This window comes from Mesoplodon mirus (assembly GCF_964341445.2).
Source record: "Mesoplodon mirus genome assembly, chromosome: 10".
In the NCBI taxonomy this organism is placed as follows: domain Eukaryota; kingdom Metazoa; phylum Chordata; class Mammalia; order Artiodactyla; family Ziphiidae; genus Mesoplodon; species Mesoplodon mirus.
In genome coordinates, this window is record NC_138986.1 from 28,199,941 (window position 1) to 28,220,642 (window position 20,702).

A 20,702-nucleotide genomic window follows, 5' to 3' on the forward strand; every position below is an offset into this window, starting at 1 on the left:
TTTCTCCACACCCTCTCCAGCATTTATTGTTTGTAGATTTTTTTTTTTTTTGCCATATGCGGGCCTCTCACTGCTGTGGCCTCTCCTGTTGCGGAGCACAGGCTCCGGATGCACAGGCTCAGTGGCCATGGCTCACGGGCCCAGCCGCTCCATGGCATGTGGGATCTTCCCGGACCAGGGCACGAACCCGTGTCCCCTGCATCGGCAGGCAGACTCTCAACCACTGCGCCACCAGGGAAGCCCTGTTTGTAGATTTTTTTGATGATGGCCATTCTGACTGGTGTGAGGTGGTACCTCATTGTAGTTGTGATTTGCATTTCTCTAATGATTAATGCTGTTGAGCATTCTTTCATGGGTTTGCTGGCAATCTGTATATCTTCTTTGGAGAAATGTCTATTTAGGTCTTCTGCCCATTTTTGGACTGGGTTCTTTGGTTTTTTGATATTGAGGTGCTTGTAAATTTTGGAGAGTAATCCTTTGTCAGTTGCTTCATTGACAAATATTTTCTCCCATTCTGAGTGTTGTCTTTTGGTCTTGTTTATGGTTTCCTTTGCTGTGCAAAAGCTTTTAAGTTTCCTTAGGTCCCATTGTTTATTTTTGTTTTTATTTTCATTTCTCTAGGAGATGGGTCAAAAAGGATATTGCTGTGATTTATGTCATAGAGTGTTCTGTGTATGTTTTCCTCTAAGAGTTTGATGGTGTCTGGCCTTACATTCTGTTTCGAGTTTATTTTTGTGTATGGTGTTAAGGAGTGTTCTAATTTCATTCTTTGACATGTAGCTGTCCAGTTTTCCCAGCACCACTTATTGAAGAGGCTGTTTTTTCTCCACTATATATTCTTGTTTCCTTTATCAATGATAAGGTGACTATATGTGCGTGGGTTTATCTCTGTGCTTTCTATCCTGTTCCATTGATCTATATTTCTGTTTTTGTGCCAGTACCATACTGTCTTGATTACTGTAGCTTTGTAGTATAGTCTGAAGTCAGGGAGCCTGATTCCTCCAGCTCCGTTTTTCTTTCTCAAGATTTCTTTGGCTATTCAGGGTCTTTTGTGTTTCCATACAAATTGTGAAATTTTTTGTTCTATTTCTGTGAAAAATGCCAGTGGTAGTTTGATAGGGATTGCATTGAATCTGTAGATTGCTTTGGGTAGTAGAGTCATTTTCACAATGTTGATTCTTCCAATTCAAGAACATGGTATATCTCTCCATCTATTTATATCATCTTTAATTTCTTTCATCAGTGTCTTATAATTTTCTGCATAGAGGTCTTGTCTCCTTAGGTAGGTTTATTCCTAGATATTTTATTCTTATTGTTGCAATGGTAAATGGGAGTGTTTTCTTAATTTCACTTTCAGATTTTGCATCATTATTGTATAGGAATGCAAGAGATTTCTGTGCATTACTTCTGTATCTTGCTACTTTACCAAATTCATTGATTAGCTCTAGTAGTTTTCTGGTAGCATCTTTAGGATTCTCTACGTATAGTATCATGCCATCTGTAAACAGTGACAGCTTTATTTCTTCTTTTCCGATTTGGATTCCTTTTATTTCCTTTTCTTCTCTGATTGCTGTGGCTAAAACTTCCAAAACTAAGTTGAATAAGAGTGGTGAGAGTGGGCAACCTTGTCTTCTTCCTGATCTTAGTGGAAATGGTTTCAGTTTTTCACCATTGAGAATGATGTTGACTGTGGGTTTGTCATATGTGGCCTTTATTATGTTGAGGAAAGTTCCCTCTATGCCTACTTTCTGGAGGGTTTTTATCAGAAATGGGTGTTGAATTTTGTTAAAAGCTTTCTCTGCCTCTATTGAGATAATCATATGTTTTTTCTCCAGTTTGTTAATATGGTGTATCACGTTGATTGATTTGCATATATTGAAGAATTCTTGCATTCCTGGGATAAACCCCACTTGATCATAATGTATGATCCTTTTAATGTGCTGTTGGATTCTGTTTGCTAGTATTTTCCTGAGGATTTTTGTATCTATGTTCATCAGTGATATTGGCCTGTAGTTTTCTTTCTTTGTGACATCTTTGGTTTTGGTATCAGAGTGATGGTGGCCTCGTAGAATGAGTTTGGAAGTGTTCCTCTCTCTGCTTTATTTTGGAAGAGTTTGAAAAGGATAGGTGTTAGGTCTTCTCTAAATGTTTGATAGAATTCGCCTGTGAAGCTATCTGGTCCTGGGCTTTTGTTTGTTGGAAGATTTTTAATCACAGTTTCAATTTCAGTGCTTGTGATTTGTCTGTTCATATTTTCTATTTCTTCCTGGTTCAGTCTCAGAAGCTTTTTTTTTGGTGCATTTCTAAGAGTTTTTCCATTTCTTCCAGGTTTTCCATTTTATTGGCATATAGTTGCTTGTAGTAATCTCTCATGATCTTTTGTATTTCTGCAGTGTCACTTGTTACTCCTCCTTTCTCATTTCTAATTCTGTTGATTTGAGTCTTCTCCCTTTTTTTCTTGATGAGTCTGGCTAATGGCTTATCAATTTTGTTTATCTTCTCAAAGAACCAGCTTTTAGTTTTATTGATCTTTGCTATCGTTTCCTTCATTTCTTTTCATTTATTTCTGATCTGATCTTTATGATTTCTTTCCTTCTGCTAACTTTGTGGGTTTTTTGTTCTTCTTTCTCTAATTGCTTTAGGTGTAAGTTTAGGTTGTTTATTTGAGATTTTTCTTGTTTCTTAAGGTAGGATTGTATTACTATAAACTTCCTTTTTAGAACTGCTTTTGCTGCATCCCGTAAGTTTTGGGTTGTTGTGTTTTCATTGTGTCTCTTCAAATATTTTCTCAGTCCCTTTCTTTTTCTCTTCTTCTGGGACCCCTATAATTCAAATGTTGGCACGTTTAATGTTGTCCCAGAGGTCTCTGAGACTGTCCTGAATTCTTTTCATTCTTTTTTCTTTTTTCTGCTCTGCAGTAGTTATTTCCACTATTTTATCTACCTGGCCATTTATCCGTTCTTCTGCCTCAGTTATTCTGCTATGGATTCCTTCTAGAGAATTTTTAATTTCGTTTTTTGTGTTGTTCATCATTGTTTATTTGCTCTTCAGTTCTTCTAGGTCCCTGTTAAACATTTCATGTATTTTCTCCATTCTATTTGCAAGATTTTAGATCATCTTTACTATCATTACTCTGAAATCTTTTTCCGGTGGACTGCCTATTTCCTCTTCATTTGTTTGGTTTGATGGGTTTTTACCTTGCTCCTTCACCTGCTGTGTATTTCTCTGTCTTCTCATTTTGCTTAACTTACTGTGTTTGGGGTCTCCTTTCTGCAGGCTGAATGTTCGTAGTTCCCGTTGTTTTTGGTGTCTGCTCCCAGTGGCTAAGGTTGGTTCAGCAGGTTGTGTAGGCTACCTGGTAGAGGGGACTAGTGCCTGTGTTCTGGTGGGTGAGGCTGGATCTTGTCTTTCTGGTGGGCAGGACCGTGTCCGGTGGTGTGTTTGGGGGTTGCTGTGACCTTATTTTGATTTTAGGCAGCCTCTCTGCTAATGCATGGCATTGTGTTCCTGTCTTGCTAGTTGTTTGGCATAATGTGTCCAGCACTGTAGCTTGCTGGTCGTTGAGTGGAGCTGGGTCTTAGCATTGAGGTGGAGATCTCTGAGAGAGCTTTTGCCATGTGATATTATGTGGGGCCGGGTGGTCTCTGGTAGACCAGTGTCCCGAGCTCGGCTCTCGTACCTCAGAGGTTCAGGCCTGACACCTGGCTGGAGCACCAAGACTCTGTCAGCCACATGGCCAGGCACGTTGGGAGTTTCTTGCCTTTTGGGAAGTCTGAGGTCTTCTGCCAATGTTCAGTAGGTGTTCTGTAGGAGCTGTTCCACATGTAGATGTATTTTTAATGTATTTGTAGAGAAGAAGGTGATCTCCACGCCTTACTCCTCCACCGTCTTGAACCTCTCCTATACATATATTTGCCCTCAATAAATTATGAGCCTGAGAGTTACTCTGTCTGTTTGATGTTGTTTGTTGGGAGGGAATTTGAAATCCTTGATGGATAGTGCTGGTAAGAATTGAGATTCAAACCAGAAGAAGGGGAGAAGGCAGGAATGGGAGGAGTTGACAGGGATCACACTAATCCATGCTTACCGGCTACTAAGCGAAGTCAGCTTCACACACACAGATCAGGAATCAGTCCTGAGCTCTCCAACCCCCACAGCTTATTGGTTTGTTATATGCCAGAGTAGGAGTTCTCAAACAGCTAGTCTACTAAGCGAAGTCAACTTCACACACACAGATCAGGAATCAGTCCTGAGCTCTCCAACCCCCCCAGCCTATTGGTTTGTTATATGCCAGTGTAGGAGTTCTCAAACAGCTAGGCCTTAGAATCACCTTGGGCACTTGTGTGAAAATATCAGTGCCCAGACTCTACCCTAAACGTGCTACTCTTTGGGAGATACTCCTTTATACTTATGAAAGCTCTTTTGTAGACACAGAGTTATGGAATTTTGCTAGAGAATGTTCTTCCAGCCTCATCAAAGGAATAACGTATCTACTTCAGGCCCTTTGATCTCAGGCTATAAACTTCCAATTGACCTGTCTAAATATGAGTCTATAAGCCATTACATACAGCCATGTGAAACCAACAGGAATCAACTTTCCAACATTCATATTCCCCCCAAAGTTCCCACCTTAGTACTGGACGTGTAGGATATTCTCTATGAATGATAACAGTTTGATTGAGACAGAGCTCCCCCAAACTTCATAGATTTGTCAAGGAATAAGATTAGGAAAGGTAGCAAGTAAGAACAGTAAAATAGTAATTTGGTGGATGCACAGAAACCATGCCTAAAAATACACAGTCAGTCTTAGTCATTTACAGTAATTATGTTCTATAAATTCACCATGAACACTGAATTAGTGAATTCTAAACCAATGCTCCTAGAGGAAATGCAGGATTAGGTTCTTGAGAGCCTCTGGTCACAAGATTTTCATCAACCAATCAATATGTAACCTTGTTTTATGTGTATGTCTGTCTAAAGACACTTAATTTAATACAGTTGAGTCATTAAAATTGAACTCATGCACTGTCACTTGCACCTAAACAAAGCTTAACTAGTACACATACTTTATCTGTGGGGCACCTCAGCCCTCTTGTACTTAGTCACACTAGACAACACTGCAACACTTTGCTTAGAGACCATTTTAAACAGCAAAATCACCAACAAAGAGCACAAAAATGTGAAAAACATGGCACTAAATAGATCATAAAAAGGACACTTGTTTACTCTATGAGAGCTGAGACAATAAGACGGAGCATGAGAAACATTGCAAGGCATCAGGAGGTGCTAGCGTTCCTCCCTCAGCTGGGAACGTGTGCATTGGGCAGCTCAGATGTGTCACCACTCTGCGCCAGTGCACGTATTCAACTGTGACTGCACCACACGCATTGATTTGGGGGTTACAAGTAAATTTTAGTGAGTAGGCAAATTTGCAAATAGGAAATCCACAAATAATGAGGATTAGCTGTATTTTGAAACTGTATTAAAAGTACACAGTCATTTTATAAAACCTGTAAGTCTTTATAGTAAAGATGAACAAGGAGAAGGTCAGGCATAGGAAATTGGATCAAAAGTGTAACCTACTATTCCTAGCATGGCTCACGCATACGACTTTTTTCTTCATTTCCTTTCTTTGTCTTTGGATGGAATAAAAGGGCCATAACTTCTTTAAGGCAGAGACTGTGTCTCATTTAAAATTGAATTCCCAGCATCCGGCATAAAGCAGGTATTCAGTAAATGTTTATTGAATGAAGGAAGGATCAGGCAAACAAATAGGAGCGGCTGTACTGAGGTATGTATCAACCTTCCAGATCAGACCTGACCCTGTCGAGCGTCAGCAGTGATGGTTTTGCTCACGGGTAGATGGTCAGCAGTGCGCAGAGGGCTGCAGTGGGCTTGGTAACATTGCCACGTCTCCTTCAGTCTCTCCAGTTTCCTTCCCTTATCACCCATCACTTGGGAATAGTCCAGTCCCCAAAGAGGCAGTGGGTGACCCAAATGATTCTTTAGTTGGCAGAAATTTTTTTTAGAAAGAGGGAGGGGTGGCCTTCTGACGTTTCCTGCCTTCTTGGTTATCTGCCATCAGTTTTCACTCTCCCCAAACCAGCTCACCTAGATCCCCAGGAAATAAATGCATGGAAGCAGCACTTATTTAGCAATTTGCTGTCATATACATATGGCACTTGGTGTGACTTGGCATACAGGTCTGACCAGTCCCCAGGCCTGGGGGTAAACCAGTTGTCCCTTTCTCTCACTTCTACTCTGGAATTTCATCATTGCTAAAGAAAAACACAGAATTGTGGTGGTTGTCTCTGTGTCATACTTGTGGTTCCCAGCCTCAGTGAGACCCGTGGTCTTGATCATCTTTTTGTTCTTCCTGACTGACTCCCTACCCCATTCTTTACAGTGCCTGGTCACAGTAAGGTCCACCTAACCTCTTACTCCAGGCTGACTTTGTCTCCCTGCTTCCTCTGCATTTCTGTTACTTCCCCTTCCTTCTCCAGCTGCTTTCAGATCATAGACAGAAGTGCCCTCCTTTCTATGGCCGACCTCCCCACTTGTATTTTTGGTCATTTTCCCCTCCCACATTCTTCTAGCCTCACTCAACCAATGATCTGCATCCTCACTCCTCCACCCCTTTGGTGTCTTTATAGTTTATTCATTTAACACATATATATGGAATGCCTGCTGTTTTTCCAGGCACTGTGGTCGAATGTTGTCTGGATGGTGTAATGGTGAATTAAACAGAAATAGTCCCTCTACTTACAGAACTTACAGCCTAATGAGTGAAAGTAACTGTAATTAATGGGTCCTAAAACTAAAACGTAAGCAGTGAAAGGACAGGGAAGGGAAGCTGTGAGGCCTTGTGGTGAGAAGTGGATGGGTTAGATTTTGTAAGGGGGTGGGGGAGCAGGAGGGTACATTTGAGGCATTAGAAACAGCTTGTGCAGAAGTCCTCAACTAGCTAGAAGTGCTCATCAGAGAAACTGAAAAACCAGCTGGTCACAGGGGAAGGGATAAGGGATAAAGCACACGATGGAGGGAGGGACTGTTTCCAGCAGTTTACAGACCATGTTAAAAAATCCTCCATATGCCAGCTTTCTGGGTCATTAACACCTCTGCTTTTTTCTGTTTCCTTAATGTTTGTAACAGCGTGCTTACCTCTCCTGTTTCTCTCTCATTCTCTGGCTTTGCCTGCCACTGTAATACAAGCCTTCTACAAGCTACATGCTGTATGTCTTTTATTTTTCTCTAGCACTTTTTTTCTGGATTATCCTCTACCCCTATCATTTCAAATATTACTTTGATATTTCAGATGTATCAAAGTCTACATCCGTAACTTCGGCTCCTGTTCTGAATTCCCCAAGTGTATTTCTAACCGCCTACTGGAAATTTCCACGTTCACGAAGGTGTCATTCTGGAATCTCTGGTCCAGTGTGCCCAAAACCAAATCAATTTTTAAAAACCCGATTTTTTTCTTTCTCTACTCCAGTGTGTTATGGAATCATCATCTACTTTCACCTTTAAGGAGTTCTCTCTTGAAAGAACAGTCAAATATCGGGGGTTTTACAGCATAAAAGTCTGTTTTGGTAGAGTTCTATATGAAATGCAGGGGGGCAAATAGAAGTGGCCCCTGACCCAAGCTTAATGAGGTCAGGAAAGGCTTTCCAGAGGGGTTGATTTCTAAATTGAGTTTTATGGGAGGAAGAGCATTCCAGGCAGACTGAACAAATATGAAGGCATGGCACACAGGCCACCACAAATATTTCATCATGGCTGGAGCCTGGGCTGCAAAGTTAAAAAGAGAGAAAGCTGAACCTGAACGAGGAGATGGGATCAAGAAGATCCTTGTGTGGCATGTTAAGGAGCTGGATTTGATCCTGAAGATACTGAGGAGCCATTGGAGGATTTAAAACATGGAGGATGGCATGATCAAATCAGTTGTTTCAAAAGCTCATTCTGTAAGCTCTGAGAAGGGGGTGGGGGGAAGCAGTGAAATAAGACCAGGAGAGGCGGTTGCAGCAATCCGAGCCAGCCATAATGAGAAAGTAGGGTTTGGTGAGGAAATCCATGTGAAGGAAAAGGAGCAACCTAGGTCTCTAATGTGACCATCAGTGTGTAAAAGCAGAAGGGCACTTCAGCGTAAGATGCGCTGTGTGTAGTGCCTGTGCGGCAGCCAGGGGGCTCGGGAGAGATTTGCTGAGAACTCAGGCTTGCGAGATAGTTCTGATGAAGATGGATGGTTCCAAGTGTATTTTCAGAAAAACTGCCGTATTTACAAGATTTGCTGAAAACTAACGATTGCCAAATCATTTTGAAGAAAACTGGAGATCCAGGTTCTGGGTATTGATTTGGAAGTCTTTAGCATAAACATACCTGTCGAATCCATGGGAACAGAGGAGAGTACAGAACTAAAGGGTAGAAGGCATTAAGGAGCGCCAGTTTTTTTAAAGAGTGCACTGAGAGGGAGGAGCCTGGGAAGGAGATTGCTGGAACCAGACCCCCAGCCCCTACCTGTGGAGGTCTCCACACTCCCATTCTCCAGGCTTTACTGCTCCGTTTACCTGCCTACCAGAGGTACCTTCCTAAAATAGAAATCAAGTCGTGATTTACCAGCTCAGACATCTTAGCTGATGCTGTATTTGTCTTTGAAGTCCAAATCTCTTAGGTTTTAATCTAGCTCTCATTCCTCAGAGATTGAACAGAAGTTCTGACCTACTTTTTCTCATCTCCCAAATCACCCCCCCCCAAGTAGGCTGCCCTGCAGATGCGAAACCTCAAACCTCTGCTTACCCCGTTTTCTCCAGCTGTATAATTTTTGTGCTACGCCAACTATCAGAAATTCAGTTTATCCCTTAGGAGACAACTAAATGCTCCCTCTTCTGAGAATCCTTCTCAAAAGCCTCCAGTTGAAATACAAGACTTCTGTTCCTTTATATCTGCACATTTTTTTTCCTTTATCATAATGTGGATCTCCCTCTGCCTTGTTGGTTGTCTCCATGCCTTCCCCTGTTAGAGTATAAGCTCTTGGAGCATACTTAGCTTTGTATCTCCAGGGCATGTAGCACGGTGCCTTGCCCCTAGAGTGGCTTTCCGATAAGTATTTATTGTTGTTGTCATTTTTAATTGGCATAATTAGTATCCCAAACTACAAATCATGAATCAAGATGAAGGCCTTTACTTTTTGTTTTAATATACTTATAGAAACTGCATCTTAATGCAGAGGAATATTTTGTCCTTAAGGAAAAGCATAATTGGAGGATTTAGTGTCAAATACAACTCAAATAATCAACAATAAATTCTAAAATCAAAGAATCAACAGCAAACATTTATGAATATTTAAAGTCATAAAATTATGCTCCCAGAAACATAATTTTAGCAACAGAGAAAACCTGAAAGAGCTTATCTAGTCAAGTGGTTTGTAAACTCTCTCCTCTGTAGAGCCCTGTTCCTCAGGGCTCTGTGGGGTAGGTCTGGGGAGGCCAGGTTTGCCAGACCACCAAACCTAGCTTCACCTAGAGAAATTCTACTTTTCAGGTTTGTATGTGAGGCTTTCAAACAAAATTGTATTGAAAACGAGTTTTGCTTTTAAATCAGTTTGAAAAACAAGATTGTAACCTTCAGACTACTTCTGTAATCTTGGTGACTCTGGGCCTCCATTTCCTCATCTGTAAAATATAAGAATGGTGCTATGATAGTTCATGCTTTTATTCTGAGCACCTCCTGTACATTTTCAAATAAGAAAAACAGACGTCAAGAGAAGTTAAGTGGCTTACTGAGGCCACATAGAGAGTTAATGACAGAACCAAGATTAGAGTTTAACCAGCAGCCCTCGTTGTTGGGTTTTTTTTCTTTTCAATAAAAATTCCTACAAAGTAGGTATAAAAAAATTGCAGCCATTAATTCTTTGGAAAAGGTAGATATCAGGAGGTATATAAATAGCTTTTAAAAATAGAGCTCTACTATATCATAAATTTGCCTTATTTAAAGCTGGTGTGCTACTGCAACAAACATAGATTGAACATTTACTTAATTTTACATTCATTCTTCAAGCTTATAAAAATATTTGAGGGAGTGGTTTGCATGGCCCATTTCTCTTTCACAAAGTTATTTATGAGTTGTTTCTTCTTGGTAAATCTCCATGTAATCACTGGAGGCACTGAAAATCATTCCATTAATCATTCCTTTCATGTTTGTCTCACTGCATCTAAACTTAAAAGCATCACTATGAAGTTATGAGGGTTTGGGAAGCAAGAGTCTCCAGATCCTGATCCTTTCATTCATCTCCTTTGCTTTGCTCATCTTCCTCTCTTCATCCCCTCCTCTCCAAATCAATGGTATCCATGAAGAGGAAATGAAGTCACAAAACAGCTGAGAGGTGTGTGTGGACAAGAGGGAAAGAAGGGCAATCATGCTCCTTGGCCTTGATGGGGGGTGAGGGTGCTTATGGGCTGATTGTCTCACAGCCTTGGGCCTTTTTGTTTAAAGATAAAGTGAAACAAAACAGCTCACAGAGACACCTCCTTCTTCCCCCTCCTTCTGCCTCCATACCCATATGGCGCGCTGCTGCTGAGACCGAGGAATGAGTGAGTAAAGGTGTTGAGAAGTGAAGTATTGGTCCTAAAGAAATGTGTCCTCTTATAAATCAGTGTCAAGACTTTGTAATGTGGATCGCCTACTAATTTGTGATTCATAGCATTTGAACATAGGTTAAGCCAACCTTTGCATCATGAAAAAGGACTTGGATATGCCCGCTACAGTAATGCAGTAATACAGTAGGAAACAGGGCAGGAACCATGTTTAACCTGCTTAAGACAGACTTTCTGAGGACATCACAGCACCCATTTCATATGAAAAGACTATTAGAAGCAGGTTTGGTAAGACCTGCACGTAGTAATATGTTGTTACTCATTTGTCAGGGTCACAACAAGCAAGGGAAAGTAACACTGACGTAACAGTGATGTATAATTCAGTCTGACTTCCCTTCCCTCAACCTCTGGAGTAGACTTATGTTCTGATTAGAGCCATTATGTTGGGTTTTTTTAATCTAGTAGTTTTACAACATTTCATATACAGTTGGCCTTCCTTATCCACGGGCTACACATCTAAAGAGTCAACCAAACATGGATCGAAATTATTTGGAAAAAAAATTCCAGAAAGTTTCAAAAAGCAAAACTTGAATTTGCCATGCTGGCAACTATTTACATAGCATTTACATTGTATTTACAACTATTAGCATAGCATTTACATCGCATTAGGTATTATACGTAATCTAGAGATGATTTAAAGTATACAGGAGGTTGTTAGGTTATATACAAATACTACACCATTATATGAGGCACTGTAGCATCTGCATATTTGGGTATCTGTGCAGGTGGGAGTGTCCTGGAACCAATCCCCCTTGGATACTGAGGGCCGACTGTATATACGTGTATTTAAGGTAAGATGTTGCTCTTGCCTTGGGCAAAGAGAGAGAAGTAATACTTAGACCATGTAAAAGAAGCGTCTGACCTTTAATCTGATGGCTGTGTTTGGAATTTATTTCATAAGTCTGGGGAAAAAAACTGAAGAAATTCAGTTACAGTTGATGCTTTCTGAGAGGTTTTGATGGTTTTCTTCTGCTCTATGGGCTTGAGGGCAGGTAGACTATTCTGCAGTCTGCATTAGTCCTTGAATTTAAATTTTCTATGTGTTTTTACTTTTTTCCCCAAACACATTTTAACTGAGTCAGATTATCTTCAAATAGTTGAGAAAAATCCAAGATTGGTTCCTTTGTTCTTTGAAATAGGCTCACTTACTCCAACATTCAGGTTTTGCCACTAAGTCTCCTTGCCCTTTAACTCTTGTTTTCATTACATGCTTGATTTAAAGCTATATAGCCAGCAATAATATTACATAATTATGGTCCAGAAAAGTACAAAATCCTCTTGAAATCTTTATGATAAGAAAAGTAATACTTGTTTAAAGGGACTCAGTGCCAAATCTTGCTGAAATCCGATTGTGAAGGAGGAAATCCAAAAAGGCAAAACAAGTTTCAGTAGAGATAAGACTGGGAAAGCAGTAGTTACTCAAAGAAGTTAAGACTGAAAGAGACAGTTGTACTCCTTGTCTTTCATTTCATTTTGGCTTTTTGTTTTCTGGGGTTTTACAATTTTAATTAGGTAGATATGGTATATCTCTTTCATTTGGATGTAATTCAAAACTTTAACATAGTAGTGATTTATATTTTCTATGTGAATTTTAAGTAGATCCTTTCCATAACATGTAATTATCTGTAAAAAAAAATTTGCAAGTCTGTCTTATAGCGAGATTAAGTTGGTTTCTAAACTACTGTCTCATATCAGCCACCATTTTCCACAGTATCCTTTCATTTGGGATTAATGTTCAAACTCTAGAGGAACCGTCTAACACTCAGAGTATAATCTGGCACCACTGAAAGTGCTTATTTGATTTTCTCATGGAGATGCCATTAATAAAACAGATATACTAAGCAAATTTTGTAGAAGATTTAAAGAGCTTGCAGATTCAAAATTTTACACATAGTTCAGTGAGTAACACCCTGAAAATACAGTGTACTGACAAGATTACAAAGGAAAGATGCAGTGTTGAAAGGTAACTTTAGAACTTAAGTAATATAGTATTACTGATATAATTTAGGCTGACTCACAACTGACTCTTTTTGCCACACACCTGAAAGCTCACTTTATTTACGAAGAGCGCTTAACCAATCTGGAGAGCTGTTTCCTTGGTTTTCCATGGGAGTGAATACACACTTGTGATAGACATGCTGATAGACACTTGTGTTCAGAACAGGCATGCTCTTTCCTCATTCATCCAGTTGGTGGGTTTTCAGCATGTGCATATTGCCTGTGTTGTCTTCTGTGATTTGTGATTTACTCTTTGTTCTTCTTTCACAGCAGTCATTCAAGTCCCAGGATTTCAGACCGGGCTCAGAGTCTATGACACAGTAAGCAGCTTTTCCTCCTAAATAATTTGCAGTGATAAATAGTTGTTTTTTTCTTTTTTTTAAGGACAGTTTCTCCATTTCCCTCTTCATAATACCACACTAAAAAAACTATGAAATGCCTATTTCAAGGCATTAAAGAAAAAAAGCTAATACCCAGAACATTATCATTGTATATGTCTTAGAAATGCCTAAGGTAGATGAGCAATTTTTCAAGTATTTATTTTAAAAGATCTCTAGGAAGTTTTTATATTTTTTTGATACTTGCTATATTACTTAATAACATAAATAGAAAATCTCTCTTACCTCAAAAAAAAAAATACCGAAAACCTTTGCAAAGCACTTCTCAATTTTTATCATTGCAGATGATTTTGTACATAATCTGAAGCCCTGACTTCATATTCACACGTCACTAGCAAACTATCACATGAGTGTAACGACCTTGAACAGCTCAGATGTCTGCTGTGCCCTCCCATCCCACCGCCACTGTCCCCACATTGGGTGCATGCCTACACACATGTGCATACAGAGAAGCCCTGCTGAATGTCCTTCAGGAAAATATTGGGTTGGCCAAAAAGTTCGGGGGTTTCTATAACGTCTTACCCGAATGAATTTTTGGGCCAACCCAATATTTATTCGTTAACCCTGCTATGCACTTTGACATTTTGAAGAATATGTCTCTTCCAGTTCAGAAATTCTGATTTAAATGACACTCTAATTTACAGGAATTATCAGATAAAACTGTGCATTATTTTATAATATTTCATTCTACAGATGAAAGACAAACAGAATTTTTTAATGGTATTTAAGAGTCACAGAATCATGACCTAGAAGATCCCTTAGAATTCTACATTCCCTCTGTTTTATATTCAGGAAAACTAAGAGGAAAGACCTTGTGCAAATGTCACAAGGCACATTTATGTCAGCGCTTGAACCAAGCAAGACCTAAGTCTCCTGATTCTCAGACTACCGGGGTGTGTGTGTGTTTGTTTTTTATACTATATTCAGTGTTATTAGGCTCCTTGGTAAGATGCCATTTTGTTGTAAGTTTAAAAAATCTTTCTTTTTGAGAGATAAAATTATATTAATGATTATATGATTATATATAGCCCTGTATTACATCAGAGCACACTCATCACATTTGAGTCTCCCCATTTCCCTACAGACCATTGCTCTGACCACTGTCTTGCATGTGGAGAAACATGATCTGAGGGAGGTAGTAAGAGGCAGACCCAGTACCAGAACACAGATCCTGTGTTTCCCAATCTGCTGTTCTTTCCATGCTTTCTCTCTCCCTGTCACACGACACAAATACACATCCCAGGTCTTTCAGTTTTTTGTTTTTGTTATATCTGCCAGGTATGTTTTCAGTTCCAATCTCTGAACAATTGAAATTTTACATAATAGTTGATCACATAATAACTGGCTCTGAGGAGTATACTCAGTGACGGATCACCCACGTAAAAAATATGCTGGATCAGTGAGGACAAACTCTGTTTCAACAATCAAAAATGACCATATTTTAATACATTATGGGAACAGTCCTCTCTCTGAACATTTTTATAAATTTTTTTAGAACTTTTATCTAATATGTGAATGAAAGGTTCTATAGTCACTTTGACTACTTTGGATACGTATCTTCAGGTGACAGAGAGATCCACAAAATGCTCTCCAGATTAAAATTTTAAAAAGCCTCAAAAACCATCCCAGCTTGTTTCTAAGGCTGTCAGGGTAGCTTGGCCTCTCTTTTTGAACATAGAGCACTTAAGAAGCTTCTGAAAATAAATTTTCATGAGAAGTTCAGATATGTCTAAATGCTCAAGTTCATCTAAAGCCTTTGGGCTTTCCCTATACTCATAATTTCTTAGAAGTAAGGATGAATTAAGATACATTTCTCATGACTTAAGAACTGTAGGCAAGTTGAAGGTGGAAATACTATAGCCCAGTATGTCATTTCTTTATTTCTCTAATTTACTTAAATGAGTCCATTGTACCCAAGTAAATGGATAGAGGCTAATTTTTTTGTTTCTTTGCAGCCTTGCCATTCAGTTACTAACATCTGCTCATTAGTTGGTTGACCATACTTTGTAAATGAGCCACATAGGACTGCCTCTCACCACTTTCCACTTGAATTTCTTGTCTCATTTATACTTTTTAATTTTTTTTCAGAAATGTCAATCACTTCTGTGCAAACAATTTTTACACATTTTAATAAAGCTACACTCTCTTATCTTAAAAAGATACCAAGAAGAAACTTTTATAGGTTAATTTAAAGGCATTTTCTTGAAAGTCTTAAACTTTTACCTTTTATATCTCATGCCCCTATGATGTTATGATCTGCTGCCCAAGTCAGAGTTTGTAATGAAGCTTCTACAAATATGTTATAATCCATAATTAGTATTAGTGTTCCCTAGTTACTAATATATTTTATCTAGAGTTTGTTGGGGTTTTTTTTAAACCTAGAATGTTTTATTGCATTAGCAGGTTTGGTCAGAGAGAAGTTAATTCAGATGGTCAATAATATTAAAGGCCTTTATTTGTGAACACTCATATGTGAACTGAATGAATGAATGAATGCAATCTATTCTTAATGTAGTGCAGCCATAAGTGTTAACTCCAAGTATCCGATCTCTCCTCCACTATATATTTTTCCATCTTTATAATAATCCTATTCCAGACTTCTTCAATTTCTTCTTCTTTTCATGAGAAGAAATTAGTTTACCTTTTTCCCCTAAAATACCCTACTACTTGCAACTTTTTTTAAAAATTTCTTCTTTTGATTATTCACTTTTCAGCCTTTTTCTCCTCCTCCCATTCCCCACCCTTTCTGAAATCAAAATTATCCATTGTCAGGTGTGTGACATCACAGAGTTCCTTATATATTCTAAATATGTTCTTTATCAGACACATGATATGCGGATATTTTCTCCCGGTCTCTGTTATGCCTTTTCATTCTTTTAACAGTAGCTTTTGAAAAGCAAACTTTTTTTTTATTTTGATGAAGTCCAATTTGTCAATTTTTTTCTTTTATATATCATGCTTTAGTATAGTATCTAAGAAACCTTTGCCAAAGTTACAAAGCTTTTCTCCTATGTTTTCTTGTAAAAGTTTTATACTTCAAATTGGTTTCATATTTAAGTCTATGATCTGTTTTGTGTTAAGTTTTGTATATGATGTGAGGTTTGGATCAGAGGAGTCTGTTTTGTTTTGTTGGCATTTGGATATCCAGTTGTTCTAGCATCGTTTCTTGAAAAAAACAGCCATGCCTCAACTGAATGGTCTTTACACCTTCATTGAAAATCAATTGTCATTATAAGGGTAGGTCTGTTTCTGGACGTATTCTAATCCATTGATCTACTTCTGTCTTTACACCAGTAACACACGGTCTTGATTACTGTAGTTTTATAATATGTCTTGGAATCAGGTATTATTGGTCCTCCAGTCTTGTCCTTTTTTAAAGTCGGTTTAACTATTCAGGGTCCTTTGTATGTCCTCATCAATTTAGAATAAGTTTTTCAGTTTCTACAACATAGGCTTCTGGAATCCCAACTTGTATTACCTTGAATCCAAAGGTAAGTTTGGGGAGAACTGACATGTCGACAGTATTCAGTCATCTGACTCATTAACATGAAATGTTTCTCCATTTATTTAGGCCTTCTTTAATTTCTCTCAACACTGATTGTTAGTTTTCAGCGTATAAGTCCTGCACATATTTGGCTCATTTATTCCTGCATATCTCATTGGTAAATGGTATTATTTTTCAATTTCAATTTGCAATTGTTTGTTGCTAATTTATGGGAATACTACTAATTGTTGTATGTTGATCTTGTATCGTGCTACCTTACTAAACTATCTTGTTAGTTTTAATAACTTTTTGGTAGACTTCACCAGGTTTTCTATATAGACAGTCATACATATAAAAGCCAGTTTAGCTTCTTCTTTCCCAATCTGGATGCCTTTCCTCCCTCCCTCCTTATTGCACTGGCTAGAACCTCCAGTACAATGTTGAATAGAAATGATGAGAGTATATATTCTTATCTTCTTTTGTCCTGAAGGGAAGTGAGTGAGAAAGCATTCAGTCTTTCACCGCTAAGTACATCATCATAGGTTTTTAAATAAATGCCCTTTATTCCTTCATTTCCTAGTTTGCTGAGAGTTTGTATCAGGAATGGATGTTGGATTTTTGTCAAATGCTTTTTCTGCACCTACTAAGATAATCATATGATTTTTCTTCTTAAATGTGCTAATATGGTAAATTACATTGGTTTTCAAATGTTAAACCAACTTTTCATTCTTTGAATAAACCCCACTTAGTCACGGTGTGTTATCCTTTTTATAAATTGGTGGACTTGATTTGCTAAAATTTTATTTAGAGTTGTTTGTATTTTGTTCAAGAGAAATATGGGTCTATAGTTTTATTTTCGTGTACTGTCTTAGTCTGGTTTTGCTATCAGAGTAAGCTGGCTTCATGGAATGCGTTAAGAAGAATTCCCTCCTCTTCAGTTTTCTGGAAGAGTCTGTGAGGATATGATATTACTTTTTCCTTTTGTAATTTCTATTTATTGATTGATATTCTCTATTTGATGAGATGTTGTTCCCATACTTTCCGTTAGTTCTTTAAGTATGGTTTTCTTGCGTTCTCTGAATGTATTTATAATAGTGGATTTCAAGTCGTTGTCTAGAAAGTCCGATGTCTGGGCTTCCTAAGGGACCATTTCAGTTGATTGCTTTTTCCCTTGTGTGGTGCATACTTTCTTGTTTCTTTGCATGTCTTGTAACCTTTTATTGAAAACTAGATATTTTGAATGATATAATGTGACAACTCTGGAAATTAGATTCTTCCCCCTCCCCAGGGTTTGTTATTGTTGCTACTTATTCTAGTTGTTTGTTGTTTGTTAACTTCTCTGAACAAATTCTTTAATTCTTTCACTGTAATGTGTTTGTCCACAGGAGTCTTTGCTCAGTTAGATTAGTGATCAGCTAATAATTGGACACCGATTTCCTTAAACACCTGGAACCAGTAGGTCCCCCAGTCTTGCCAGGTAGGGGCTCTGTGTGTGCTGTGCACACCTTCAACACCCAGCCAGGCAGTTGACACCTCTGTCTTAACCTTCACTTCCTGTTGGCATAGAGTCTTAAGGTCAGCCAGTGGTGAGGGCTTAAGGCCTTCTCAGGTCTTTCCTGTGCATGCACACAGCCCTACACATGTGTAAGACCTTCTAGACTCCCAGGACTAAGTCTGAGCTTTTCAAAACCCTCATGGACAGCTTATTCCCCCAGCTTTTCCTTTAAAGCTTTTAGTTAGTCTGTTGTTTGCCTACTGTTATCCACCACTCAGGCAGCCCTGAAGTTAATTGTAATTGCCTCCCAGGGAAAAGGCAAGCTCTAAGATAAGTCAAATGCAGACAGCCTTACAAGTGGTGTCTTCCAGGAAACCACCAAACAGGTCAGATAATGATAATTCCTTGGGAATGAGGCCTTGAAAGAGCTCCAGCCCTGTTCTGCTCCTTCCAGTGGCTGCCAGGTTGCTGGCTTTCACCATAAACGCAGGCTCTTCTTTTTCAAGGTACCCACAGAGCCAGACAGTGGGGATGGGATAAGGTAAGTTAAAATGCCACAAAGCTCACTGTTCTTACCAAGTGTCAACCATTCTTCTTGAATAAACATTCTCCGGGTTACTACAAGCTATTGGCTAATTTCCAGAATCTAAAAAAGTTGATTCTAACCCTGCTTGCCAGTTTTCTCATAGCTTATTTGGAGGAGAAAATTTTCAGAAGTCCTTACACCACCGTTTTTACTGATGTCACTCTATTTCTTCTTCAGATGTTGTGTAGACTCACCAGTAAAGCTCTCTGGGCCTGAAGTATTCTTTTATGGAAGATTTTTAACTACAAGTTCAATTTGTTTAATAGAAGTAGAGCTATTAAGTTTATCTATTTCTTCTTATATAGGCATTGATAATTTGTATCTTTCAAGGAACTTGTCCATTTCATCCAAGTGGTTGAATTCATTGACATAAGGTTGTTCATAATATTCCCTCATTATCTTTTTAATATTGAAAGAATCTGTAATAATGTTGCCTCTTTAATTCCTATTATTGATAATTTATTTCTTTACTCTGTTTTCCTCAGTCAGCCTGGCAAATGGTTTATCAATTTTATTGAAAAGAACAGCTTTGTTTCATTGATTTCTCTTTATTGTTTATTTATTTTGTTTCATTGATTTCCACTCTGATCTTTATTTCTGCTTCTTTGGGGTTTAATTTGTGCTTCTTTTTCTAGATTTGTTAGGTGGGACTGGAACTGTGTTTAGTCTAGGGCTAATTATTCCTCACTACTGACACAAATCCCTTTTGGGTATTCTACCCAATGCGTTCTGAGTTGTGCGGTTTTCCATCCTGGCTGATGGGAATAGGTACTGTCCCTGGCCTCGGGAGATTTCCTCCGCTGTATATTGTCACCTGTACTCTGCTGAATACTTGAAGAGAACCTTTGCAAGTCTCCAAGTTCTCTCACTATGAAGCTGTCTCCTCTCTGGTAGTCTGTGAACTATAGCCTACCTGGTCTCCTCAGACTCCTAGCACTCACTCAGGGAGCCCACCAGGCTCCACACAGTCTCCATCCCCCTGTGCTGTGGCCTGGAAGCTCTCAAGGCAGTAAGCTGGGGAGTCATAGGGCTCATCTCATTTATTTTCCATTTCTTCGGTATCACTTTCCTTTGTTGCTTAGGATTCAGTGTCTTGAAAATTATTTCATATGTTTTGCCCAATTTTTTTGGTTGTTTTAGGTGAGCAGTAAATCTGGTCCCTGTTACTTCATCTTGGATGCAAGCAAAAGTCCAGATGTTGTATTTTTCAGGGTAGCTTTCTGTTGGATCATATGTACATTATGAGAAAGAAAAGGTGGAGAGGGTCACACGGTCTGATTTTCCCACAGTGATCAAGGAAAGCCAAAGATGTAAGATAGCATTTAATTCTTAAAAACCATGTAGAGACAGGGTGAACAAAAAGAAAAGGACCTAGAAGTCAGAAGGATGGCAGGAGCTAAGGCACAATTGCATGAAAGTGCCTGGAATACCCTGAGACTAGCAGGGTACTCTACAGGGTGGGGGAATGCACAGACCAAATATATATATATATATATATATTTTTAAATTGGGCCTCTCAGCAAGATACAGTCCAGGTCCACTGTGTCTGTAATCTTACCAGTTGCCCAAATACAAAGATTTCACATAAATGTAGATTTCTTATTTCTTTTGAAGTTCTGGACCACAGTTCCACATTCTTTGCTGGCTTCCATCCACTGGAGCTGAGTTAGTGGTCGCCTCCCTAAGATGAGTCATCCACTCTCCAGTTTACCAGGGTCCCTGCCGTATTATTCCTGGCTTGCTTTCCTCGCTCTCCTTGTCACCCTGGCATCCACAGACATTTGAATTTTTACTTTAATGCTAAGGTGTAGGTTCCCTGGAGATAGGCAGTAAGTTATCGATGCTTTTTGCTTCAGAACTCAACTTTTCTTTTCTCTCTCATCATTTTCCTCCTTTCTAGACGTACTTTATTTGTTCTTTCATCTTTGTGGCTTCTGACCCTTTTCCTTCTCAGTCATCTGACTTCATTTTACTTACTTAGACATCTCCATATTAGTCTTCTCGGCCTGCTGTAACAGTAACACCGACTGGGTGGCTTTAATAATGTAAATGTATTATTTTCATAGTTCTGGAGCCTGGAAATTCAAGATCA

At 38.9% G+C, this 20,702-nt stretch overlaps 1 protein-coding gene across 1 annotated transcript in view; it reads left to right on the top strand.

Moving 5' to 3' along the window:
• AHI1 (Abelson helper integration site 1) overlaps positions 1-20,702 on the top strand; it is a 202,686-nt gene that overhangs the window by 165,264 nt on the left and 16,720 nt on the right. Inside the window, exon 26 of the mRNA XM_082634082.1 lies at positions 12,918-12,967. Coding sequence (XP_082490208.1) covers positions 12,918-12,967 — 50 coding nt within the window. The remainder of the gene's footprint in view (positions 1-12,917; positions 12,968-20,702) is intronic.